The sequence below is a fragment of the Bombus vosnesenskii genome, unplaced genomic scaffold, assembly GCF_011952255.1.
Source record: "Bombus vosnesenskii isolate JDL3184/JDL3185 unplaced genomic scaffold, Bvos_JDL3184-5_v1.1 scf7180000013305, whole genome shotgun sequence".
Classification (NCBI taxonomy): Eukaryota; Metazoa; Arthropoda; class Insecta; order Hymenoptera; family Apidae; genus Bombus; species Bombus vosnesenskii.
The window spans coordinates 2349641-2368366 of NW_022882954.1; the positions used below are offsets into that span (position 1 = coordinate 2349641).

Sequence of the window (18726 nt, forward strand, 5' to 3'; positions counted from 1 at the left end):
TAATTATATAATTAAAATTGATAAAAGATTTCAAAGCATTAAAATAAGCAGACAGAGTAATCATGTAATCTAATCTAACCTATGTAGACATTTTTGTATTTCAACATCCATGGTACGATACTACCATGAAGTTTGTTTAAACATAAAGTACATAAGACATAGAATCGAAATACATACATTGAATGGTTGCTGCTTATACGTAAGAAAATAAGAAAATTAGAACCAATAAATTGAAGATATATAGTTATGTTTAATGCGTAGTGTGGTGCATTTATATCAATTATGAGTTTAATTTTTTCTACTGAAGAAGGATGGATAATATCTCATTTAAAATTTCTTAATAATATTTATACAAACGTAAAAAATAATAACACACCGTGTAAACTAATTTTTGATGAAATTTTATTTGAAATAAATTCTCAATACTTACGACAAAATCAAACAACTCAATCTGAACAACAAGAAGGAATTTCATTACAAAGTAAAAGTAGAAAAAGAAAGCGATCAAAACTTTTGCCAGACGCAGATTTAAAAGAAGTATGTAATAAAAAAACAAGGAGTTTAGTAGTTTAATCATTAAACAAAATAGTTATAGTCATTATAATAATCTATTTTGTAGATAAATTATATCAAGAAAACATTTAGCAAAATAATTTCAATTGTAAAAACAGAGGGATTAATTTCTACTAATATATTATCTGATAATAATGAAGCAGCACGGTTGGCATCACAAAAATTTTATCAGGATACATTTTGCAATGAAGAGGAAAATTTTTATGGGTGCAATGATATGGATATAGCTATTACGTCAGAATTAAAGGAGAAGAGATATGTTTTCCCTCAAAAATGTAAATTTTATTGCTATGATGTAAGAGACATTGCAAACAAGCTGGGCCTAAACAACCAATATGATTTTATATTGTTGGATCCTCCTTGGTGGAACAAGTCTATAAGAAGGAAAAAAAACAAATATTCAGAAGCTAGGTGATCTTGTATGGTTCAATATAAGCCATTATAAAAGAAAGCTCTCTGAACAATTTAATGAGAACAAGTACTTTGATAATAGTATAAGTTTTTCTTGTTCTCAATTTTGTGAGCATATGGGTAAATAAGATTTTAGATGCAACTTATCATCATAAAAAGAAACTCATGTTGAATAGTACTGATGATAGATTTTATTTTTGTTACATTAATCAATTGTATTTTTTATAAGTAAAAATATTTTAATTCTTAATAGCAATTTGCTGCAAAAACAATATTTTATATAATGTGCAAATTATGTCTTATATTTTTCTTTGTTAAACAGCTATAAAATGATGTACAATGAAGAGTTGACTAAGATACCAATTGGCAAATTATTATGTTCAAATGGGCTTGTAGCAATATGGTGCACTAATGCTCCAAGTCATCTACATAGCATCTTTAATGACATATTTCCATCATGGGGAGTTACATACAGAGCAAAATGGTATTGGGTTAAAGTAAGTATATAATGTAGCCAAATTTTACAAATTATTAAAAGTGTCAGTTATATTATAAATTACGCTTCACTCCACTTATATTTTAGATTACTCAAGGAGGAAATACAATATGTAATTTTAATTCTGCTCCTGGTAAGCAACCTTATGAATTACTAGTTCTGGGATCTGTAGTAAATGGAAATGAAATAAACATTCCTAGTGGTAAACTACTAATAAGTGTACCAAGTGCTGTACATTCCCATAAACCACCACTTACAGGTAAAAATTATATGTCAATAACAATTTATGTTGAAAAAATTAATGAAGGTAGATAAAAATATTATTTTAAATTATAGAAGTTATGAGAGAATATCTTCCAAATGAACCAAAGTGTTTAGAAATATTTGCTAGATACTTACTTCCTAAATGGACAAGTTGGGGTCTTGAAGTATTGAAGTTTCAACACTTATCGTTATATACAATGATAGAAGAAACAAAAGAAACTCAAAACAACACTAACACAGCTGTAAATAAATTGATTAATTAGTATTAAATTAGAAAAGAAAAAATATTGCAATACTATTGTTTTCTTTATTGCACTTATTTTATTATCATAAATTAGTCATGCTTTAATAACAATGAAGTAACAGTATTATAAAGTGCCATTTACATGCTCGCTAATACCATTTTTTACTGAATTACGATAACCATGTGGATTCATTGTTTGCCACCTCCAGAAATCCTCACCTATATCAAAAAGTACTTAGAAAGAAATCTTATTTAATATGAAAATATAGTGGAAATGTTATTTCACTTACACATCCGTTCGACATTAAATTTAGTCCTCCATTCTAATTCTTTTTCTGCTAAATCTGTATTGGCATACATAGAAACAATATCACCCTCTCTTCTGTCTTTTATAACATATGGCACTGTTGTTCCTGTGACATTCTCAAAAATTTTAATCAATTCAAGTACAGATACACCTTTACCAGTACCTAAATTATAAATTTTTAGCCTCAAATGTCGCTTGTGTAAAGCATTTAAAGCTGCTACATGACCAGCAGCTAAATCCATGACGTGAATATAATCACGTATACCTATAAAATATATATTTTCGAAATTTTTTACTTTAAACAATATATGCCTTTAATATTGCATAAGAGAAAATAAAATATTTATTTGTACCTGTACCATCTTTTGTAGGATAATCACCACCAAAAATGATAAGTTCAGGTTTATGTCTTAAAGCTACTTGTGCTATATAAGGCATTAAATTTGTAAATGACTTTGTAGGATCTTCTCCAATCAAACCACTTTGATGAGCACCTACTGGGTTAAAGTATCTTAGAGAAATGATATTCCAATTCTGTTAAATAAAAATCAAAATTTTATATATATTTTGCTCAAAATTTTGATTGCTAGTAAAATTTTAAATAGATTAATTTTTCTGATATTTTCGAATTATTTAAAATGCACCTTTTCAGCTCTCGATATATCTTTAAGCATTTCTTCAATAAAGTATTTTGTTCTACCATATACATTTGTAATATTTCCCGTTGGGTGTTCTTCCGTAATTGGAAGGACGTTTGGTTCTCCGTACACGGTACAAGAACTGCTAAACACTAATTGGAAACACCCAGCAGCTTTCATTACCTTGTAAAAAGATTAAGTTTATTCCTTTTTTATAATGTGAAGAACATTACGCACATAAAGACTTACTCAATTACATTTTACCTCTAACAAATTGATGGCACCGATAATATTATTCCGATAATAATGAAGTGGAATTTGCATTGATTCACCAACCGCCTTTATTGCCGCAAAATGAATTACACAATCTATTTTGTGCTAAAATTTAAGATATAACATGATTTTAAAAATATTATAAAAATATTTAAGGTAATTCTTTTCTTACGTTATATTTCGTACCTTTTTAAAAACTGTTTCAAGTTTGTCACGATCGATGAGATCGCAATTGTAAAATGTAACTTTCTTCCCTGTAATTTGTTCCACTCTTTTAAGAGCTGCGGATTCACCGCTACTTTCAGTAACACTATTAGCAAAATTATCTATTGCAACCACATCATATCCACTCTCCAAAAGTTCGACAATACAGTGACTTCCTATGTAACCAGCTCCTCCGGTTACGAAAATAGTTCTCCAATCTTTGGCCATGCTCCTATTAAAAAATCATTATAAAAATAATACAGTATATGTTTTCTTAAACATCTTACAATAACTCTATAAAAATTATTATGCTTAAATCTGTAAGTTATTAATTGTGTTAAAAAATTTGTCAAACTGAACCATTATGCGTAATTATGATCTTTTTCTACAATCACGTAATAATATCTGTATTCAATTTAAGTATTTTCATTTTATATATTTCATAAACTAGATTTATGCAAACGAAAGTAGTAAATATATATATGTACATGTTGATAGCTTGTAATGCGCTAGGCGAAGTACATACACAGTGTTTCGGGCATTCAACTGTATCGAACTGAGTTCAAGGTCATTAAAATATACGATAAATTACTACAATGATACAATTACAATGAGATATATATATATATATATATATAATTAGCATCAAATTATAAATATTAATTCAATTAACATAAAATTGAAAATAATTAATTTGTTTCATCTGCTTTTATTAAATTGAACATATTTGACTCAGAATAAATATTTCATTTACCATATCTAAAAGATACTTTATAAAATATGAAAAAAAGCAAAAAATTTATTCTAAAACGAATAAAAAGGTATTAGTTTTGTTAATCACTGGGTAAAGATAGTAAATATTCAGAATTCAACTGTTGAATTTAACGGTACTGTATAGAATCAGACGCTTCCAACACATTACATTAACATTACATTAATTTACACAATAGAAATACGGATAAAGAAAATTCGATTCTGTATTATTATTTTTTACATACATAAATGAAATATAAAAATAAGAAATATTCTTAAAAATATCATTTTCGTATATGAAATTTAAGCATAATGAACACACGAGAAGAACTTTTTTTATATTTAGTTTATAATATTAATAATTACATAAAATGTTTATTCTGCAATGTATTATGTGTACAAAATATATAACAACATTTTCTTTTACCTTATATTATAGATCAAGATATAAAAATTGTATAAAGTATATGTTCCGAACTAATATTCAAATATAAAAAATAAATACTTTTATCAAATTAAAAACGAGATAAAGGTACATAAAGGTACACTGTAATTTTAAAAATATTAATTATTACCTCAGTAAAGTAAAATTATAAATAATGAATACGTCAAACCAATATAGAAAGATCTGTGGACACGCCGCGTAATCACTGACTCTACCTTGACGACTTGCCTCCTCTTCGGATATAAGAAAGTAGAGTTTAGTATGTTCGTGGAACGCGAGACATCCCCTCTTTTACAATACTATCGTACGAATTATCGTACATATACAGAAATATGCACACTACACAGTTCGACCCTCTGAAGTCCTTGCTTTCAGCAACAAGTTCTTCCTTTCACACAGATACTGCTCACCTATTCACCTACCTCCTTTACGAGAATGGGGGGAATGATGGGTCATATACAAGCTACACAGTTACTGCTTACATCATCAGACAATTTTTAACAGATTGATTCATTAAAATATAATGTAATTAGGTAACAATAGTTTTCATCGTGAATATTTCAATGAAATTAAATTTTTGGAAGGGATTACTTAAATAAAAATAACTATAAAATTAAATAAAAAATGTCATTTACAAATTTAATAAATTCCTTAATCATTCATATACATATATGAAATGTAACAATATCCATTTATTGTATTGTTAAAACTTGGATTAACTTATGTAATAACTCCTTTTGTTCAGCATTTAAATAAGTCCACAATTCACCTTCTAGTTCCAACAATGCTTGATAATCATGTGACTGACATGCTAATACTAATGATTGTAACAATAATAATTCGTCTTCACACATATTAAAATCTGTAATTTATTTTTTATTAGTCAGCTTGTAGTTATTTAAATGATTGAAAAAGGAGGATATTAGAACACTTGCCATTATTCGTACTTTCTTCTACCCATGCATATTTTTCCAACACCTGTGCTAGAGAAGGTGCTAGTCTTTGTGGTGATGGTTGAAGTATAAGTAATAAAAGCACTCTAGTTACCTCACACCTATGTATTAATACAATTACTAAATAATGAATTCATTATTTTGCAAACATTCCAAAAAATATTATTTCAAATTGTATCTAATACCTGTGTAATATAACACTATAATTGCCTCTTGCACCAGCATTAATATAACTCTCAACAAATTCAACAAAATCATTTAGAATTTGTAAAGCAGATACATAATCACCTGATCAAATATTTGGTATTTAATTGTTATAGCTGATTATAATTGTTTTAATAAATATTTACCTTGTTTAATATGATATGATACTAATGTATTAATAGCTTTTATAGTTGGAAAAATATCAATAGCTTTACGTAATTGTTGTATACCAGCTGGAGTAGAACCTAAGGCTAATGCTAGCTCTAGTGCTAATCCAGCTGACATGGTATTGAATCCTGGTTGATTATGGCAACGTGCTAAAGCATGACCAAAACAACTTATTGATGCCTAACATAAAAAATTGTAACTTTAATATTTAATACACTTATACTGCTAATTGTTAATTTAAGTTGCAAAACTAATAAACCTGTGTATTTTCCTGTCCTATAGAAGGGCATCCTATATCCTTGTCTTTCTTATCAGCCACAAGAAATTCTCGACCAGCTTTTATTAAATAATTTAATTCGGAAAAGATATTCTCTAGTGTTTCTTGACACCTGGCAGCATCTAATAAACATAAACCTGCATATTGCCATAACTCCTTTTGTTCACATTCAATTGCTAATGTCCCTAAATAATAATGTAAAATATTAATAAAATTATCATCCTTTTACACATCATAAAATTTCCATGTAACATACCAAATTGATCACTTGCTTCAGCAACATTTGGTTTTCTTAAAAACCGTCTAAAATTAAATTATTAATAATTATAATAATGATTTTATTATAGGAAAGACTAGATCATTCTATAAAAGTAATAATATGGATAACAAAATACTTACTTCCTAAGTTTGTTAGATATATTATGATACTTTGTTAAAAAGTCTAATGAATCCCCCATTATTTTTCTTTGATTTAAATGTACCGTTTTCCTGATTAACTTTTATTTGTACATTCTTTGTTTATTTATATACTTACTCTAAACAATAAACATCTCTTTTTATACACAATAATTTTTCGATATATGATACTAAATGTAAAATATTATATTAAGTAACTAAATTGCTTCCATTTCATTCAATATTACCTGGTATTACTTAATCATATCTTTATTTTCCGAATTAAATAATATGTAATTAATAAATTTATATGTATTAATTGTAAATCAAATTATATAAAATATTAAATTAATTTTGCTATTATAAATGTACTTGTTTAGTCATCCTATGTGTACATATTTTATTAATTGGTTGTAGATGTAGTTTGTAGTGAACCTTGGTTTAGATGGTGACGATTGACGGTGTAGTAGATACATACTTGCATATAGTGAACCATTAGTAGCGCCAATGCGTGACTATACGTTACGTACGCATTTATGTATTTTTATTATACAAAAAAGTTAATATTGTTTGATAAGTACCTTTCACATAAACTTAATTTTGGTATTATGACAATATTTATAATTAGTTACAATTCAAATTAAATTTTGCGTTACTTAGAAATGTTTAACAAGACGAACTTAGTAATTGTCAACAACGTTTGCCGTAATTACATTATAAAGTACAATAAAATTGATAGAATATAATTATAATTAACAGTTTCTAAACAATCAAATAGTATTTGGTATTTAAGATTTAATTACGTTTAAGATACATGTCATTAAAGAAATGTTTAATGTTTCAGGGACATAAAGATATTAAATTATATATCTGTTCAACATTGATACTGTAATGTAAACAAACGTTATCAGACATAGCTATATATATTAAGAAGTTTAGAGAGTGTCGACAAGAATGTGCAAAATTACATTTCCAAGTAATAAAGTGTGCTATACAGCAATATCATAGTTGAAGTTTTTGTATGCGTAGAGTTAATAACTCACATTTTCTTTTAAAAAACGTTAACAAGACTAAAGGTTTCTCTAAAGGATGCATGGAATTATTGAACTAATTTTGAACAGTGCTTTATTATGGATATCTTTACAAGTTACTTGGAGTATCTTGATAAATGTTTTTTATAACTTTTGCATACCATGGATTGTTTGGGGTTCTCTCATTATCGCAGTTGGACTAAAAATAGCCAGGATTCCACCACCAAATTTAAACATTGTGCAAGAAGTGCTTGGTGTAAATCCTCTTTCATTGAAAAAAGATAATACCATGTCCAAAGATCATGGTAATGGAGAACAATATTGCATGCGAGTGGTGGCTCATCGTGGTGGAGGATATGATTTTCCTGAGAACAGCTTAACAGCCTTTCGTAATGTAAAATCTTATATATAATAATGGTTTTTGTTTTTCATTAGACAATTGTTCCAGTAAAAGATAACAAATTCATTTGTTTTTTATTAACTACTTTGAAATATTAGATACCTTATAACAAAAACAATTTTATATACTATTTTATGATGTAAACATGAATACTAATATAGTAGTTACTAACAAAAAATTTATTACTTTAGTGAAAACAATACATTTTTTAGTTTATCTTTTATAAATTAAATTATATATAAGACATTGATCAGTTGTAAAATATTTTATAGAGCAAAGAAAGAGGATGTACTGCTGTTGAACTTGATTTATGTCTTACAAAAGATAATGTGCCCATAATATTTCATGATTTAACAATTGATAGAGTTACTGGAAAAACTGGTAATGTTAAGGATATGACTTGGGATCAATTAAAACAATTAGATATTGCCCATAATCATCCACTTAAGTAAATAAAACATTATATATTCTTCTATTATAAAAATGTTATTAAAATTATATTTAAATGCAATTTCTTTTTATGTATTACAGAGATAAATTTATTGAAGGTGAAAAAATTCCATTACTTTGTGAGGCTATAGAAACATGTTTATCAAATGAACAAAGAATAATTATTGATATAAAAGAATCAAGAATGGAGATTGTGCAAGTAATTTTAGATACATATAAAAAGTATCCAAAGTTGTATCAAAGAGCAATTGTATCCAGTTTTAATCCTATTATTGTATATATGGTAAAAACATATGTTAAAAAGAATAATATCAAAATGACTGTTATTGATCATGGGTATGTCAAATAATAACTTTGTTATTACAGATTAGAAGAAAGGAACCTCGAATTGTAGCAGGTCTTGCATGGAGACCACATTATTTTTCAAGAGTGTCATATTCAGGTTCAGATGGTCCAGGTCCAACAAAATATAACAATCCATTTAAACATATAGCAGTTTGCTTATTCGACCATATTTATGCATGGATGTTCCACTGTTTTATATATTATATCGTGGGTGTATCTACTCTATTATTGCATAAAGATGTACTGAATCAGTATGTATTTAGATATTCAGTTCCAAACATCATATTAAGTAATTATGTGTAGTTATTGTAGAAAACACAATATTCTACTCATATTCATATATATATATATATATACATATATATCTATTTTAGGTATATTATAAGAAAATGGTATAATCGTGATATTCGTATAATGGCATGGACGGTGAACCTACCATCAGAGAAATTACATTTTTCCCGACTATTTAAAGTTACATATTTGACAGATACATTGTTAGGTGAAAAAGATATGTAATAATATATCATATATTCTATATGTCCTAAATGAGCATATTTTATACTACTGACATATTATCACTACATTAAATAATAATCTAGTCTATTCATCAAAATGATGAATCTTATTTATATCTTTTTTGTAAGAAAATTAATGTTTATTTTGTTAAGTAAATTAGGAAAAAGAAAAGAATAAACGAAATTTTCTGAGAAAAGTTTTTATTAGTCAACATACTACTCTTTTGACATATACATTTATTTTGTATGCTTGTCTCACACTTTTAAAATTTACATTTAAAGTAGACTTAAAAAGATGTATATCATAATATTTAAAAACTGAGGATTCACACATTTTTAATTTTTGTAAAAAGTTACTTTAATGTTGCCATAATTGTACATTATTTTTAAATATTACATTTACACTACATATTTTATTATAATTAACCACCTTATAATTTATTATTATAACACCTTATAATTACTTAATAATTATGGACGGAAATATATATTGTGTAATTATTTACGATGAAATTTCAGAGAATAATAATTGTAATTAATAAATTTACTACACAATAGTAGTAAGCTTACTTTTGCGGGATTCCATACCTTGAATAAGTCCCGTTAATAAATCTTCCATTTCTGTGGTAGCACGTTTCAATTTGCAATTGTCACTAGCAACATAGGAATCTAAAGCAAACATTTATGTAAAAATATTGATATAAAGTAGTATGTATTATTTATAGTATAATAATTTACCGTCAAGTAAACGATCATCTGTAACCATATTCTGTAATCTATCTAGTATGTCATTTAGATCGCCTTGAATATTTTGCAAACTACTATGTTGTGAATGTTTATCAGGTCTTTGTAAAGATGATGGTGTATTATCTCTGTGAATACCTATAAGAGAATCAGATATTGGTAAAGACGATTCATTTTCAGTGTTAGTTGTCATAGTCTTCATTGGATATTTTTCTTCTTTACTATCCGAATTGTTAGAACCCAACCATTGAGAAAAACCACTATCGGATGGGTTCATTTCTAATTTCTTTGTACCTAATAATGAGAAATTAAATTAAATATACATAAATAAATAAAGTTGCAAATCATTTAGTGTTTTACAAGATATTCCATTTTTCGAAATATGATAAAACAATAATACAACATACCTCCGATCCATGTACTTAATTCTATTTGAGTAGGTTCCAATACATTACTGAATCCTAAGCTTGTAGATGCTTCTACAGAATCAATAATAACATCGTGATTTTGTTTATTGATATAATCTCCAGTTGGATTAAAATCATTTGGTTGTAATATATCTGTATCATTCACATTTGAAATTTGTTCTACATTTTCTTGTCGAATAATTGGACTCAATTCAAAATTTATAGGCAAAGGTGTTAATCTTGATGGAAGAGGCGGAACCATTGGTGTACTTTGCATATAATTAATTACTCGAGGCATACAAATTCTATCAGTAAACAAACATTTCTGTAAAAAATTAAAGAAACATTCGTGTTATTCCATTAGATCTCAATAGTAATATCATTTATTAAATGACAATATACTTTTAATAGCTTTAGACGTTGTAATTGCGATTCGATTGTAACTCTATGACGCTGAAGTCTTTCCGCTTTAGTACCCTGTATATCAAGTAGCTCAATTTGTAATTGTTTATTTTCTTCTTCCAAATGAGTAATTATACTTTGTAGTTCTTTTTGGGGATCATTTAAAACTCGTCTTTTCATTGTACTTCTTACTGATTCACAATCCGTATGTGTTATTTCATTACTATAACAGATATTTAAAAAGAAAGATATGGAATTTATAAAATATATTTATATATAGTAATATTGTCTCAGACTACAACCTTAAATGTGGGATTTGATCATCAATATTTAACTCGATGGATCTAGCAGGACATAATCTTAATTTGTTTCTTATTAATTCAATAACTAATTTTGTTAATTCTCGATTAGAAGTCTGAAAAAACATTGTGCATGACATTTTATACGAAGATAATTAAATATATTAACATAATCAGAGATTTGAGACTTTTATAGCCTAATATCATACAATTTTTAAAATAAAGACTTCTGTATATAAGCTGTATTTTTATAAAAGACATGTTCCAACGTTTTACTAAGATTGCAACATCAGCGTATTTGACCTCTGATGAAGCTAAGTGTAATGCTGGCGAAACATTGAAACATATCTTCATATTGAAACATGAAGAAATAACTCATAACAGAAGGCTTGAATTTTATAAATTGTACCTTGGTACAAAATTCACGAACTGGATGCTTCAATTTATGCTTTCCAGATATTTTGTCATATAAGAAACAGTGTTGACATTGGTGATATGTTGCACATTTTAAACATGTATAACGTGGTCCCTGGATTGGAGTTGTTTTACAATATGAGCATCTAACATTATGTATGACTGAAATAAAGAACAATATCTATTATGTCCATTTCATTTTCCTAAAGTATAGCATTAAATATTTTAAAATATAAAATGTGCATACTCTTTTCTGCAGACTTTATGCGATTAAATGTTGTTATCCAAACAAACAAGGGAGGTTCTTGCATAATCCACGTTGCAAACTCTGATTCAGTAACTCCAAGACATCCTTGAGACTATTATAAAATATTATAAGTTATGTACAGCTCAAATGTATTCAAAACATTATTCAATTATACCTTTGAAAAACACTTATCAATATGCGATTGAATATTTTGAGGTCCATATGCTGCACTTTCTCCAAGCATTTCCGTAATTTTACAAATATTCATCAACAATGTATGTAAGCTAGCTTTGGATAAGCATGCATTATGATCAGCTAATTGTTGATAAAGATATCCGTATTTCTCTTGTAGTTTCCCAGAACTAATTAGTATTAAAGCAACTTTCACAGAAAATACAGAAACAGTCCTAGCACATTGTCTATAATATTTATAATATTTATGGTAGTAAAACATTATTTATTATTTCAATTCTAATTAGCAAATTTAGATAGTAATATATTGATAGTAGTATATAGAATAACATACTTGTCGTATGTAGTTAAAATATAATTCAATGCCAGTTTTGTTACAAGATCAATATCAAAATTGGTATTATTTTCTTTGCATGCTGCAAAATAAATATCAGAAAGAACATCTTCAATTTCACTTGGGTCTAAATTTACACAATTTTCTGTAATTGAAAGTCTGTGGCGTTCAAAGACTCCAGCAATTAATTCTAGTTGAACATACTGCACTATAAAAGATATATATATCTTTGAATATAATTGAATATAAATATAACAAAAAAATAATTACTCTAGTAGTGTGAAACTAATCTAAATATAATAAGCACTCAATATGGGAATATATTTATATTAAACTTACTATTAAGTTCTTTATGTAAAATTTGCATTTTTGCTGCAGTTCTATAAGATGTATAACGGATAACATTACATTGCTCTATAGATTGTATAATATTTTGCATCTTTAAATATTTAAAATAGTAACAGATTACCTATAAGAAGAAAAAATAAATTATTATGAAATTTTAGATTTTACTAATACTAAAACTTATATCATAAAACAATTAGTTGATGTTTAATATTTGTTTCATATATCTTTACGATTATTAAAGATTATGTCAATAATTAATGAAAATATGAAATTATTATACTTTTTTACCACTAGAATAATATTTTTAATGACAACAGTCATACTACGAAATATTTTTATAAACAAGTATGAATTTATGAAATCTGAAAAAATTATTATATCATTTATGATACTACAAATTTTAAACAAAATTATAATTTATAAATTTTAATATCATAACATATTCAATTACTAAAAGCAGTAAAAGATATAATGATACTTTATTTATATTTTAAAAATTTGATATCTCAGAAACATGAGAACTTTTAATATTTGATTATATTGCATTATAAGTATCTTTATTGCGTTATATTGTTCAATTATTACGATAAATACAGTCATTCTTAAATAAAAAGTTATAATTAATGTCTTACTTCCTTTCATCCCTCGCAACTTTATAATTTAAATAATGGTACATGTAAACAAAATATTCTCACAAATTAATCATGAATAATAAAGACTATAGAGAGCATAGTTTTAAAGATAGCTGATTTAAAGCACCTGGACTAAACCTAACTGAATTTGTGTTAGTAATTTCTTCTGCTACCACTTATATTATTTTAAATGCGCCTTAATATTAGTAACCTATGTTGTGTATGTAACCTATCTTATGTCAAATTGTACAAAAACGTAATCATCGTATTCTATTTGTTACATATTTGCTGTCCTTTAAAATAAAGTAAGTATAGAGAAATAAAATTTTACCATGCATAAATATACTCAAGAGAATGAATTTAGTAATATTTATAAAATCGAGGCAAAGTACTTACAGAATATATCAATTGATTATATTCTCTGTAATAACTTATGTAAAATATCGATCTTAATTTTGTTACAGTTCGGAAATGTGTGAAGGTCAACCGTTATTTAATTGTCAATTATCCAAAGGTATGCACGAATTGCATATTTCAAACAGTGAAAAAGAAGAAGATAATGAAAACTATAATGATGATTTAGAAAGTAATGATTTTATTTGGGACAGAAATCAAAGTAAAGCTGGTTCAAAAAATATTACCAAAAATATTCAGACACAACGTATTAATGCACAAAATGTTTCCAATAAGATTACAAATTATCAACCATCAGATAAATTATTTCGTCGCTATGCTAATAAAATTAACATTGAAAGATATGAAGGCCCAACTTTACCAGGACATGCAACAAATCTTCTTATGGAAAATGATAAACGTGCAGAAAAAGATAGATTTAGAACCAAAGACAAACACGATCGCGCAACTGTTGAACAAGTTTTAGATCCTCGTACAAGAATGATATTGTTCAAACTTTTAAATCGGGGTATAATTGCTGAAATTAATGGATGTATTTCAACTGGGAAGGAAGCTAATGTTTATCATGCAACATCAAAAACAGGAGTAGAAGTTGCAATAAAAATATATAAAACATCAATTTTGCAATTTAAAGATAGAGACAAATACGTTACAGGAGAATTTCGTTTTCGTCATGGATATTGTCGTCATAATCCGCGAAAGATGGTGCGGACATGGGCAGAGAAAGAAATTAGAAATTTAACTCGTCTTCGCCAGGGAGAAATAAATGCTCCAAAACCAATTTTACTATGTAGTCATGTTCTATTAATGGGCTTCATAGGTACTAATGGTTGGCCATCACCAAAATTGAAAGATGTTGTTCTCACTGCTTCTAAACCAAGGAAATTATACAGAGAATGTGTTGAAACAATGTGGAGATTATATAATAAATGCAAACTTGTTCATGCTGATTTAAGTGAATATAATATGTTATATCATGATGGATCTATTGTAATAATAGATGTGTCACAAGCAGTTGAGCATGATCATCCTATGGCACTTGAGTTTCTTAGAAAAGATTGTACAAATATCACTGGTAGGTGAGAATGAGAACTTCTTATAATGATATTACTGAGATGTTTTATAAAAATTTTGAAATAAATTAATATTTTTGTAGAATTTTTTAAGAAGAACGATGTAGGTGTGATGCCTGTAAAAACATTATTTGACTTTATAACAGATCCAACAATAACTGAAGAAAATATGGATAAGTATTTAGACGCAATATCAGAACAAATGACACAACAGGAAGAACAAGATGATGATCCTAAACAACAAATAGAAGAACAAGTGTTTAAGCAAGCTTATATTCCTCAAAACCTAAGTCAGGTAATATATTGTAGGAACATAAATATATAGTTATTTGCATATATATTTAGGTATATGTATATCAAATTGTAGGTATATGTATTTTAATGTAATGTTTAGGTAATTGATATTGAACGTGATATCAATCTTGCTAAATCTGGAAAAGAGGATTTGATATATAAAACTCTTGTTGGTTTAAAATCAGACTTATCCAAACCTATTAACACTCCTGAAATTCTTAGTAAAGATTTAAAGAAAACAAATAACATGGAAGAGAAAGATGATTTATCTGGAGATATTGATGATTCTGAAAATGAAAGTAGTGAAGAAGAAGATGTAATGGAAAACGAAACAAAATTTGTTAACTCGGCTCGACCTCGGCATGAGAGTCCAGACAGTAAAAAGGTAATACAATTGTCTTTTATAATATATTTACATGTGGTTATATGAAACATAATATATAATGATATATATTTGATTAAAGGCACGGAAAAAGGCAGTAAAAGAACAGCAAGCTGAAAAGAGAAAAACTAAAATAAAAAAACATGTAAAAAAGAGGAAAGAAAAAGTCTTAAAAAAAAAATAATAGTTAAAGTATTATTGAAAAACATTTTAAGAAATTCAAAATACGAAGACATAACATGAAAGTAAACATTAATTTCTTACATATTTACCTTCAAAAATTAGAAAAAGATAATAAAAATATGTTTTCCTATTTACTAAAATTTAGTATACATACTGCATCCTTTGTAATATATTACCCTATTGTATAATGTATAAAGCATGATCATGTAAACAGGTCTGGACACTCATATATCGAAAGCATAAATGTAACCGTCCATCTTTTGAATCGAAAAAAATTAAGATGCAAGACAAGAAAAGGTCTCATTCTGCGACGTGCAGAGATGAGTAGAGTGGCTTGACCTTTATCTGAACATTCATAGTATCTATATGTGTATATGTATATACGTATCACGCATGCGCAAAACGAGACCTCTTGCTTTCCACTTGATTTTTTGACTCAAAAGATGGACAGTTTCGTCTATGCTTTCGACATATGAGTGTCCAGATCTGTTTATGTGATCGTGGATTGTATCATCATTACAAGAGTGAATTATTTAGCAAATATTTTAAAATAAAAAGTATAATGGAGAACTATTTTGGTATTAAAATTTTATTTTTGTTGCATCTTATGATCTCAATGAATTATATTATTCATTTTGTTTCGCGAAATTAGTTAACGCAAAAATAATAAAGGAACGTGAAAAATTTCTCACAACCGGTTGTCCGAAGTTTGATACGTTACTTCAAGGCGGTATCACTACTCGCGGGATTACACAAATTTATGGAGCTGCAAGTACAGGAAAAACACAATTAGCTTTACAATTATGCCTGACAGTACAGTTACCTACGACAGAAGGTGGCTTTGCTGCTGGTATTTTACAAATTGAATTATTTATAAAATTACAAATGAATATTAGTATTTCCTTACTTTTCAATTCTTTTTCATACATTTCGTTTTAAGTACATCAAATAATTAATGTAGGTGCAGTATATATTTGTACTGAATGTACATTTCCCTCACGAAGATTACAGGAATTGATACAAAAACTGGAAATTACTAAAAAATATGGAATAAATGGTGACTCAGTATTTGTAGAACATATATCAACTATTGTAATTATAATATATTTTTTAACTTAATACATTAACTTTTTAATATAATATTTTTTTTTACCTTGTAGGAGGAACTGGAGATATGTTTGCTTCATAGAATTCCAATATTAATGTCTGTACAAAAGATAGGATTAATAATTATAGATTCAATTGCTGCTCCATATAGAGTAGAAGATTGGAAAGATGAATCTAATAAAAGAGGAAAAAGTTTGAGAACAATTGGACAACAGTTACATAAATTATGTAAAAATGACATTTGTGTAGTTTGCATTAATCAGGTAAAAAAAGATAAATTCTGTATGTAGTAATTAATAATTCAATAGCATAAATAGCTTACAGACAATTTATATACAGGTAACAGCAATTATGCGTGGTAATATATCTAGTGATTATTTGAGTGTACGACCGTCTTTGGGAATAACTTGGTTAAGTATGATAACTAATTCCATACAGTTTTACAGAATAGGTACTATGAGATATGCTTGTGTTAAATTGTCATCAAATTTATCAGAAACAACTATTTCATTTGAAATACAAGGATATGGGGTAAAAGCAATAGATTGAATAAAACAAATTGAAATAAAAGTTTAATGTTTATTTGATTGCAAAAGATTATAAATATCATAAAATATATCTTCATCTAATATCCTAGCAATATTTGTTGGTGACCATTGATTTCTTGGATCAGAAGCTACAAATGGATCTGTACTTCTTACATCTAAATTTTCCATTTCATTGTTCAATATAAGTCTTCAAAAATGAGAAAGCAAATATAAATACATAAATAATCTTTATATGTATATTCATATGTTATGTTATGTATATAATACCTGAAGGAATGTAAAAATGTTCGATAAGGCTCTATATCTTTTCTCTCACTATATGTATAATCTCCAATCACAGTATGACCAATATATGAACAATGCACTCTTAATTGATGTCTTCTACCTGTACCAGGACATAATAGTACTTTAGTAGCTGGCTTTCCATTTCTGAAACCTCTTTCTAATACTATAAGAATTGTATATGATTCTTTTGGTTTCTCACAAAATAAGTTATCACTGGTACACATTTTATGGTTTCCCTTCTTTTCTCTAGCATCAATCCCTAATAAAATAATGTTATTGTTAATAAATAGCTTTTCACAAATTGATATTATTAATGTTTTGTTTCAATTACCAACCAATTGCTTTATCTATGATTAGGTAAGGTTCATTAATATGTCCATGAAGTAATGCCAGATAAAATTTTTTGGCTGTTCTTGCTTCGAATACATTAGAAGCAGCTCGAGCTGCTTTTTTATTTAATGCAATACATATCACACCACTTGTCACATAATCTAATCTATGTACAAAATGAAATTCATGAAATAAATTTGGATTGACTAACTTTGGTAAAATTTTTTTTAATTCAAATTGCAGTGTATCCTAAAAATTTTAATATTTATCAAACTAATAAGTATACTATTTCTAATTTAAAAATGTTCTTTCCATACCTTTTTTTCACGATTATTACTATTAATGCACATGTCGTATGGTTTAGAAACCACCAAGAAATTTTCGCTGTGATATAATATATTTACATTATTTTTATGTTTGATTTCAATAAAATATTTCGTATATAATTTTAACAATACTTTTAATATTCGCGTTAACTTGAGAATAAACATCCTACAATTGTATAATATTTTATTTATATTCATTTTATGCAATATTAGTTTTTGTTTTTGTAAGCAACAAAATATACATAACACCAATCTTTGAAAACTGTTACGTTATCAAAATGATAAACATTGGTTGGGTATTATATTCATGTATGTATGTGTATCTAGTTTCTTTCAGGTACAAGATTGCTTGTTATACTCCTGAAAGATGGCATTTTATGATTTTATATTGTTTAATCCTTCCTGTTGGCTGTCTGTT

General features: G+C 27.0%; 8 protein-coding genes across 25 annotated transcripts; 4 read left to right on the forward strand and 4 right to left on the reverse strand.

The window, feature by feature from the left end:
• The first annotated feature begins 140 nt into the window (after positions 1–140).
• LOC117234487 (N(6)-adenine-specific DNA methyltransferase METTL4) lies at positions 141–2033 on the forward strand. Its single transcript, XM_033495755.1, has 5 exons — positions 141–537; positions 620–984; positions 1307–1481; positions 1568–1739; positions 1817–2033. The coding sequence occupies exons 1-5, from the start codon at positions 283–285 to the stop codon at positions 2005–2007; spliced, it is 1158 nt and encodes a 385-aa protein (XP_033351646.1). The 5' UTR covers positions 141–282; the 3' UTR covers positions 2008–2033.
• A 1-nt stretch (position 2034) lies between these two features.
• Positions 2035–5089, reverse strand: LOC117234488 (UDP-glucose 4-epimerase-like). Of its 7 annotated transcripts, none has more exons than XM_033495761.1 (7): positions 4824–5089; positions 3393–3639; positions 3198–3311; positions 2940–3116; positions 2649–2829; positions 2279–2560; positions 2035–2207 (listed from the first exon to the last, which is right to left on the reverse strand). In XM_033495761.1, the coding sequence occupies exons 2-7, from the start codon at positions 3636–3638 to the stop codon at positions 2113–2115; spliced, it is 1095 nt and encodes a 364-aa protein (XP_033351652.1). In that variant the 5' UTR covers position 3639; positions 4824–5089; the 3' UTR covers positions 2035–2112. The 7 variants fall into 7 exon arrangements, with proteins under 7 accessions (XP_033351652.1, XP_033351651.1, XP_033351650.1 ...); XM_033495760.1 differs by having other exon boundaries at positions 3393–3642; XM_033495759.1 differs by having other exon boundaries at positions 4739–5089.
• A 132-nt stretch (positions 5090–5221) lies between these two features.
• LOC117234490 (40-kDa huntingtin-associated protein-like) lies at positions 5222–7091 on the reverse strand. 2 transcript variants are annotated; one of them, XM_033495772.1, is made up of 8 exons: positions 7006–7091; positions 6610–6746; positions 6467–6513; positions 6193–6395; positions 5912–6113; positions 5747–5849; positions 5544–5662; positions 5222–5470 (listed from the first exon to the last, which is right to left on the reverse strand). In XM_033495772.1, exons 2-8 carry the CDS (start codon positions 6666–6668, stop codon positions 5301–5303), a joined length of 903 nt encoding a protein of 300 aa, XP_033351663.1. In that variant the 5' UTR covers positions 6669–6746; positions 7006–7091; the 3' UTR covers positions 5222–5300. The 2 variants fall into 2 exon arrangements, with proteins under 2 accessions (XP_033351663.1, XP_033351662.1); XM_033495771.1 differs by having other exon boundaries at positions 6855–7079.
• On the forward strand, positions 7074–9519 carry LOC117234489 (glycerophosphodiester phosphodiesterase 1). 6 transcript variants are annotated; one of them, XM_033495768.1, is made up of 6 exons: positions 7074–7132; positions 7451–8031; positions 8310–8485; positions 8569–8770; positions 8854–9083; positions 9207–9519. In XM_033495768.1, exons 2-6 carry the CDS (start codon positions 7696–7698, stop codon positions 9346–9348), a joined length of 1086 nt encoding a protein of 361 aa, XP_033351659.1. In that variant the 5' UTR covers positions 7074–7132; positions 7451–7695; the 3' UTR covers positions 9349–9519. The 6 variants fall into 6 exon arrangements, with proteins under 6 accessions (XP_033351659.1, XP_033351661.1, XP_033351655.1 ...); XM_033495770.1 differs by lacking the exon at positions 7074–7132 and adding an exon at positions 7148–7165; XM_033495764.1 differs by lacking the exon at positions 7074–7132 and adding an exon at positions 7155–7311.
• Positions 9520–9680: 161 nt separating this feature from the next.
• LOC117234477 (dystrotelin-like) lies at positions 9681–13781 on the reverse strand. Of its 2 annotated transcripts, none has more exons than XM_033495736.1 (11): positions 13763–13781; positions 12726–12855; positions 12387–12594; positions 12036–12279; positions 11861–11972; positions 11609–11775; positions 11203–11315; positions 10901–11123; positions 10499–10823; positions 10086–10385; positions 9681–10016 (listed from the first exon to the last, which is right to left on the reverse strand). In XM_033495736.1, the coding sequence occupies exons 2-11, from the start codon at positions 12823–12825 to the stop codon at positions 9895–9897; spliced, it is 1914 nt and encodes a 637-aa protein (XP_033351627.1). In that variant the 5' UTR covers positions 12826–12855; positions 13763–13781; the 3' UTR covers positions 9681–9894. The 2 variants fall into 2 exon arrangements, with proteins under 2 accessions (XP_033351627.1, XP_033351626.1); XM_033495735.1 differs by lacking the exon at positions 13763–13781 and adding an exon at positions 13367–13499.
• LOC117234478 (serine/threonine-protein kinase RIO1) lies at positions 13571–15852 on the forward strand. Of its 3 annotated transcripts, none has more exons than XM_033495739.1 (5): positions 13571–13671; positions 13831–14855; positions 14937–15148; positions 15248–15532; positions 15612–15852. In XM_033495739.1, exons 2-5 carry the CDS (start codon positions 13838–13840, stop codon positions 15711–15713), a joined length of 1617 nt encoding a protein of 538 aa, XP_033351630.1. In that variant the 5' UTR covers positions 13571–13671; positions 13831–13837; the 3' UTR covers positions 15714–15852. The 3 variants fall into 3 exon arrangements, with proteins under 3 accessions (XP_033351630.1, XP_033351628.1, XP_033351629.1); XM_033495737.1 differs by having other exon boundaries at positions 13670–13754; XM_033495738.1 differs by lacking the exon at positions 13571–13671 and adding an exon at positions 13706–13749.
• Positions 15853–15955: 103 nt separating this feature from the next.
• LOC117234493 (DNA repair protein XRCC3-like) lies at positions 15956–17738 on the forward strand. Of its 2 annotated transcripts, none has more exons than XM_033495776.1 (5): positions 15956–16290; positions 16365–16562; positions 16674–16804; positions 16873–17082; positions 17159–17738. In XM_033495776.1, the coding sequence occupies exons 1-5, from the start codon at positions 16185–16187 to the stop codon at positions 17366–17368; spliced, it is 855 nt and encodes a 284-aa protein (XP_033351667.1). In that variant the 5' UTR covers positions 15956–16184; the 3' UTR covers positions 17369–17738. The 2 variants fall into 2 exon arrangements, with proteins under 2 accessions (XP_033351667.1, XP_033351668.1); XM_033495777.1 differs by having other exon boundaries at positions 15956–16269.
• On the reverse strand, positions 17379–18684 carry LOC117234491 (RNA pseudouridylate synthase domain-containing protein 1-like). 2 transcript variants are annotated; one of them, XM_033495774.1, is made up of 5 exons: positions 18300–18684; positions 17988–18231; positions 17852–17911; positions 17635–17752; positions 17379–17554 (listed from the first exon to the last, which is right to left on the reverse strand). In XM_033495774.1, exons 1-5 carry the CDS (start codon positions 18504–18506, stop codon positions 17392–17394), a joined length of 792 nt encoding a protein of 263 aa, XP_033351665.1. In that variant the 5' UTR covers positions 18507–18684; the 3' UTR covers positions 17379–17391. The 2 variants fall into 2 exon arrangements, with proteins under 2 accessions (XP_033351665.1, XP_033351664.1); XM_033495773.1 differs by having other exon boundaries at positions 17635–17911.
• Between the last annotated feature and the right edge of the window lie 42 nt (positions 18685–18726).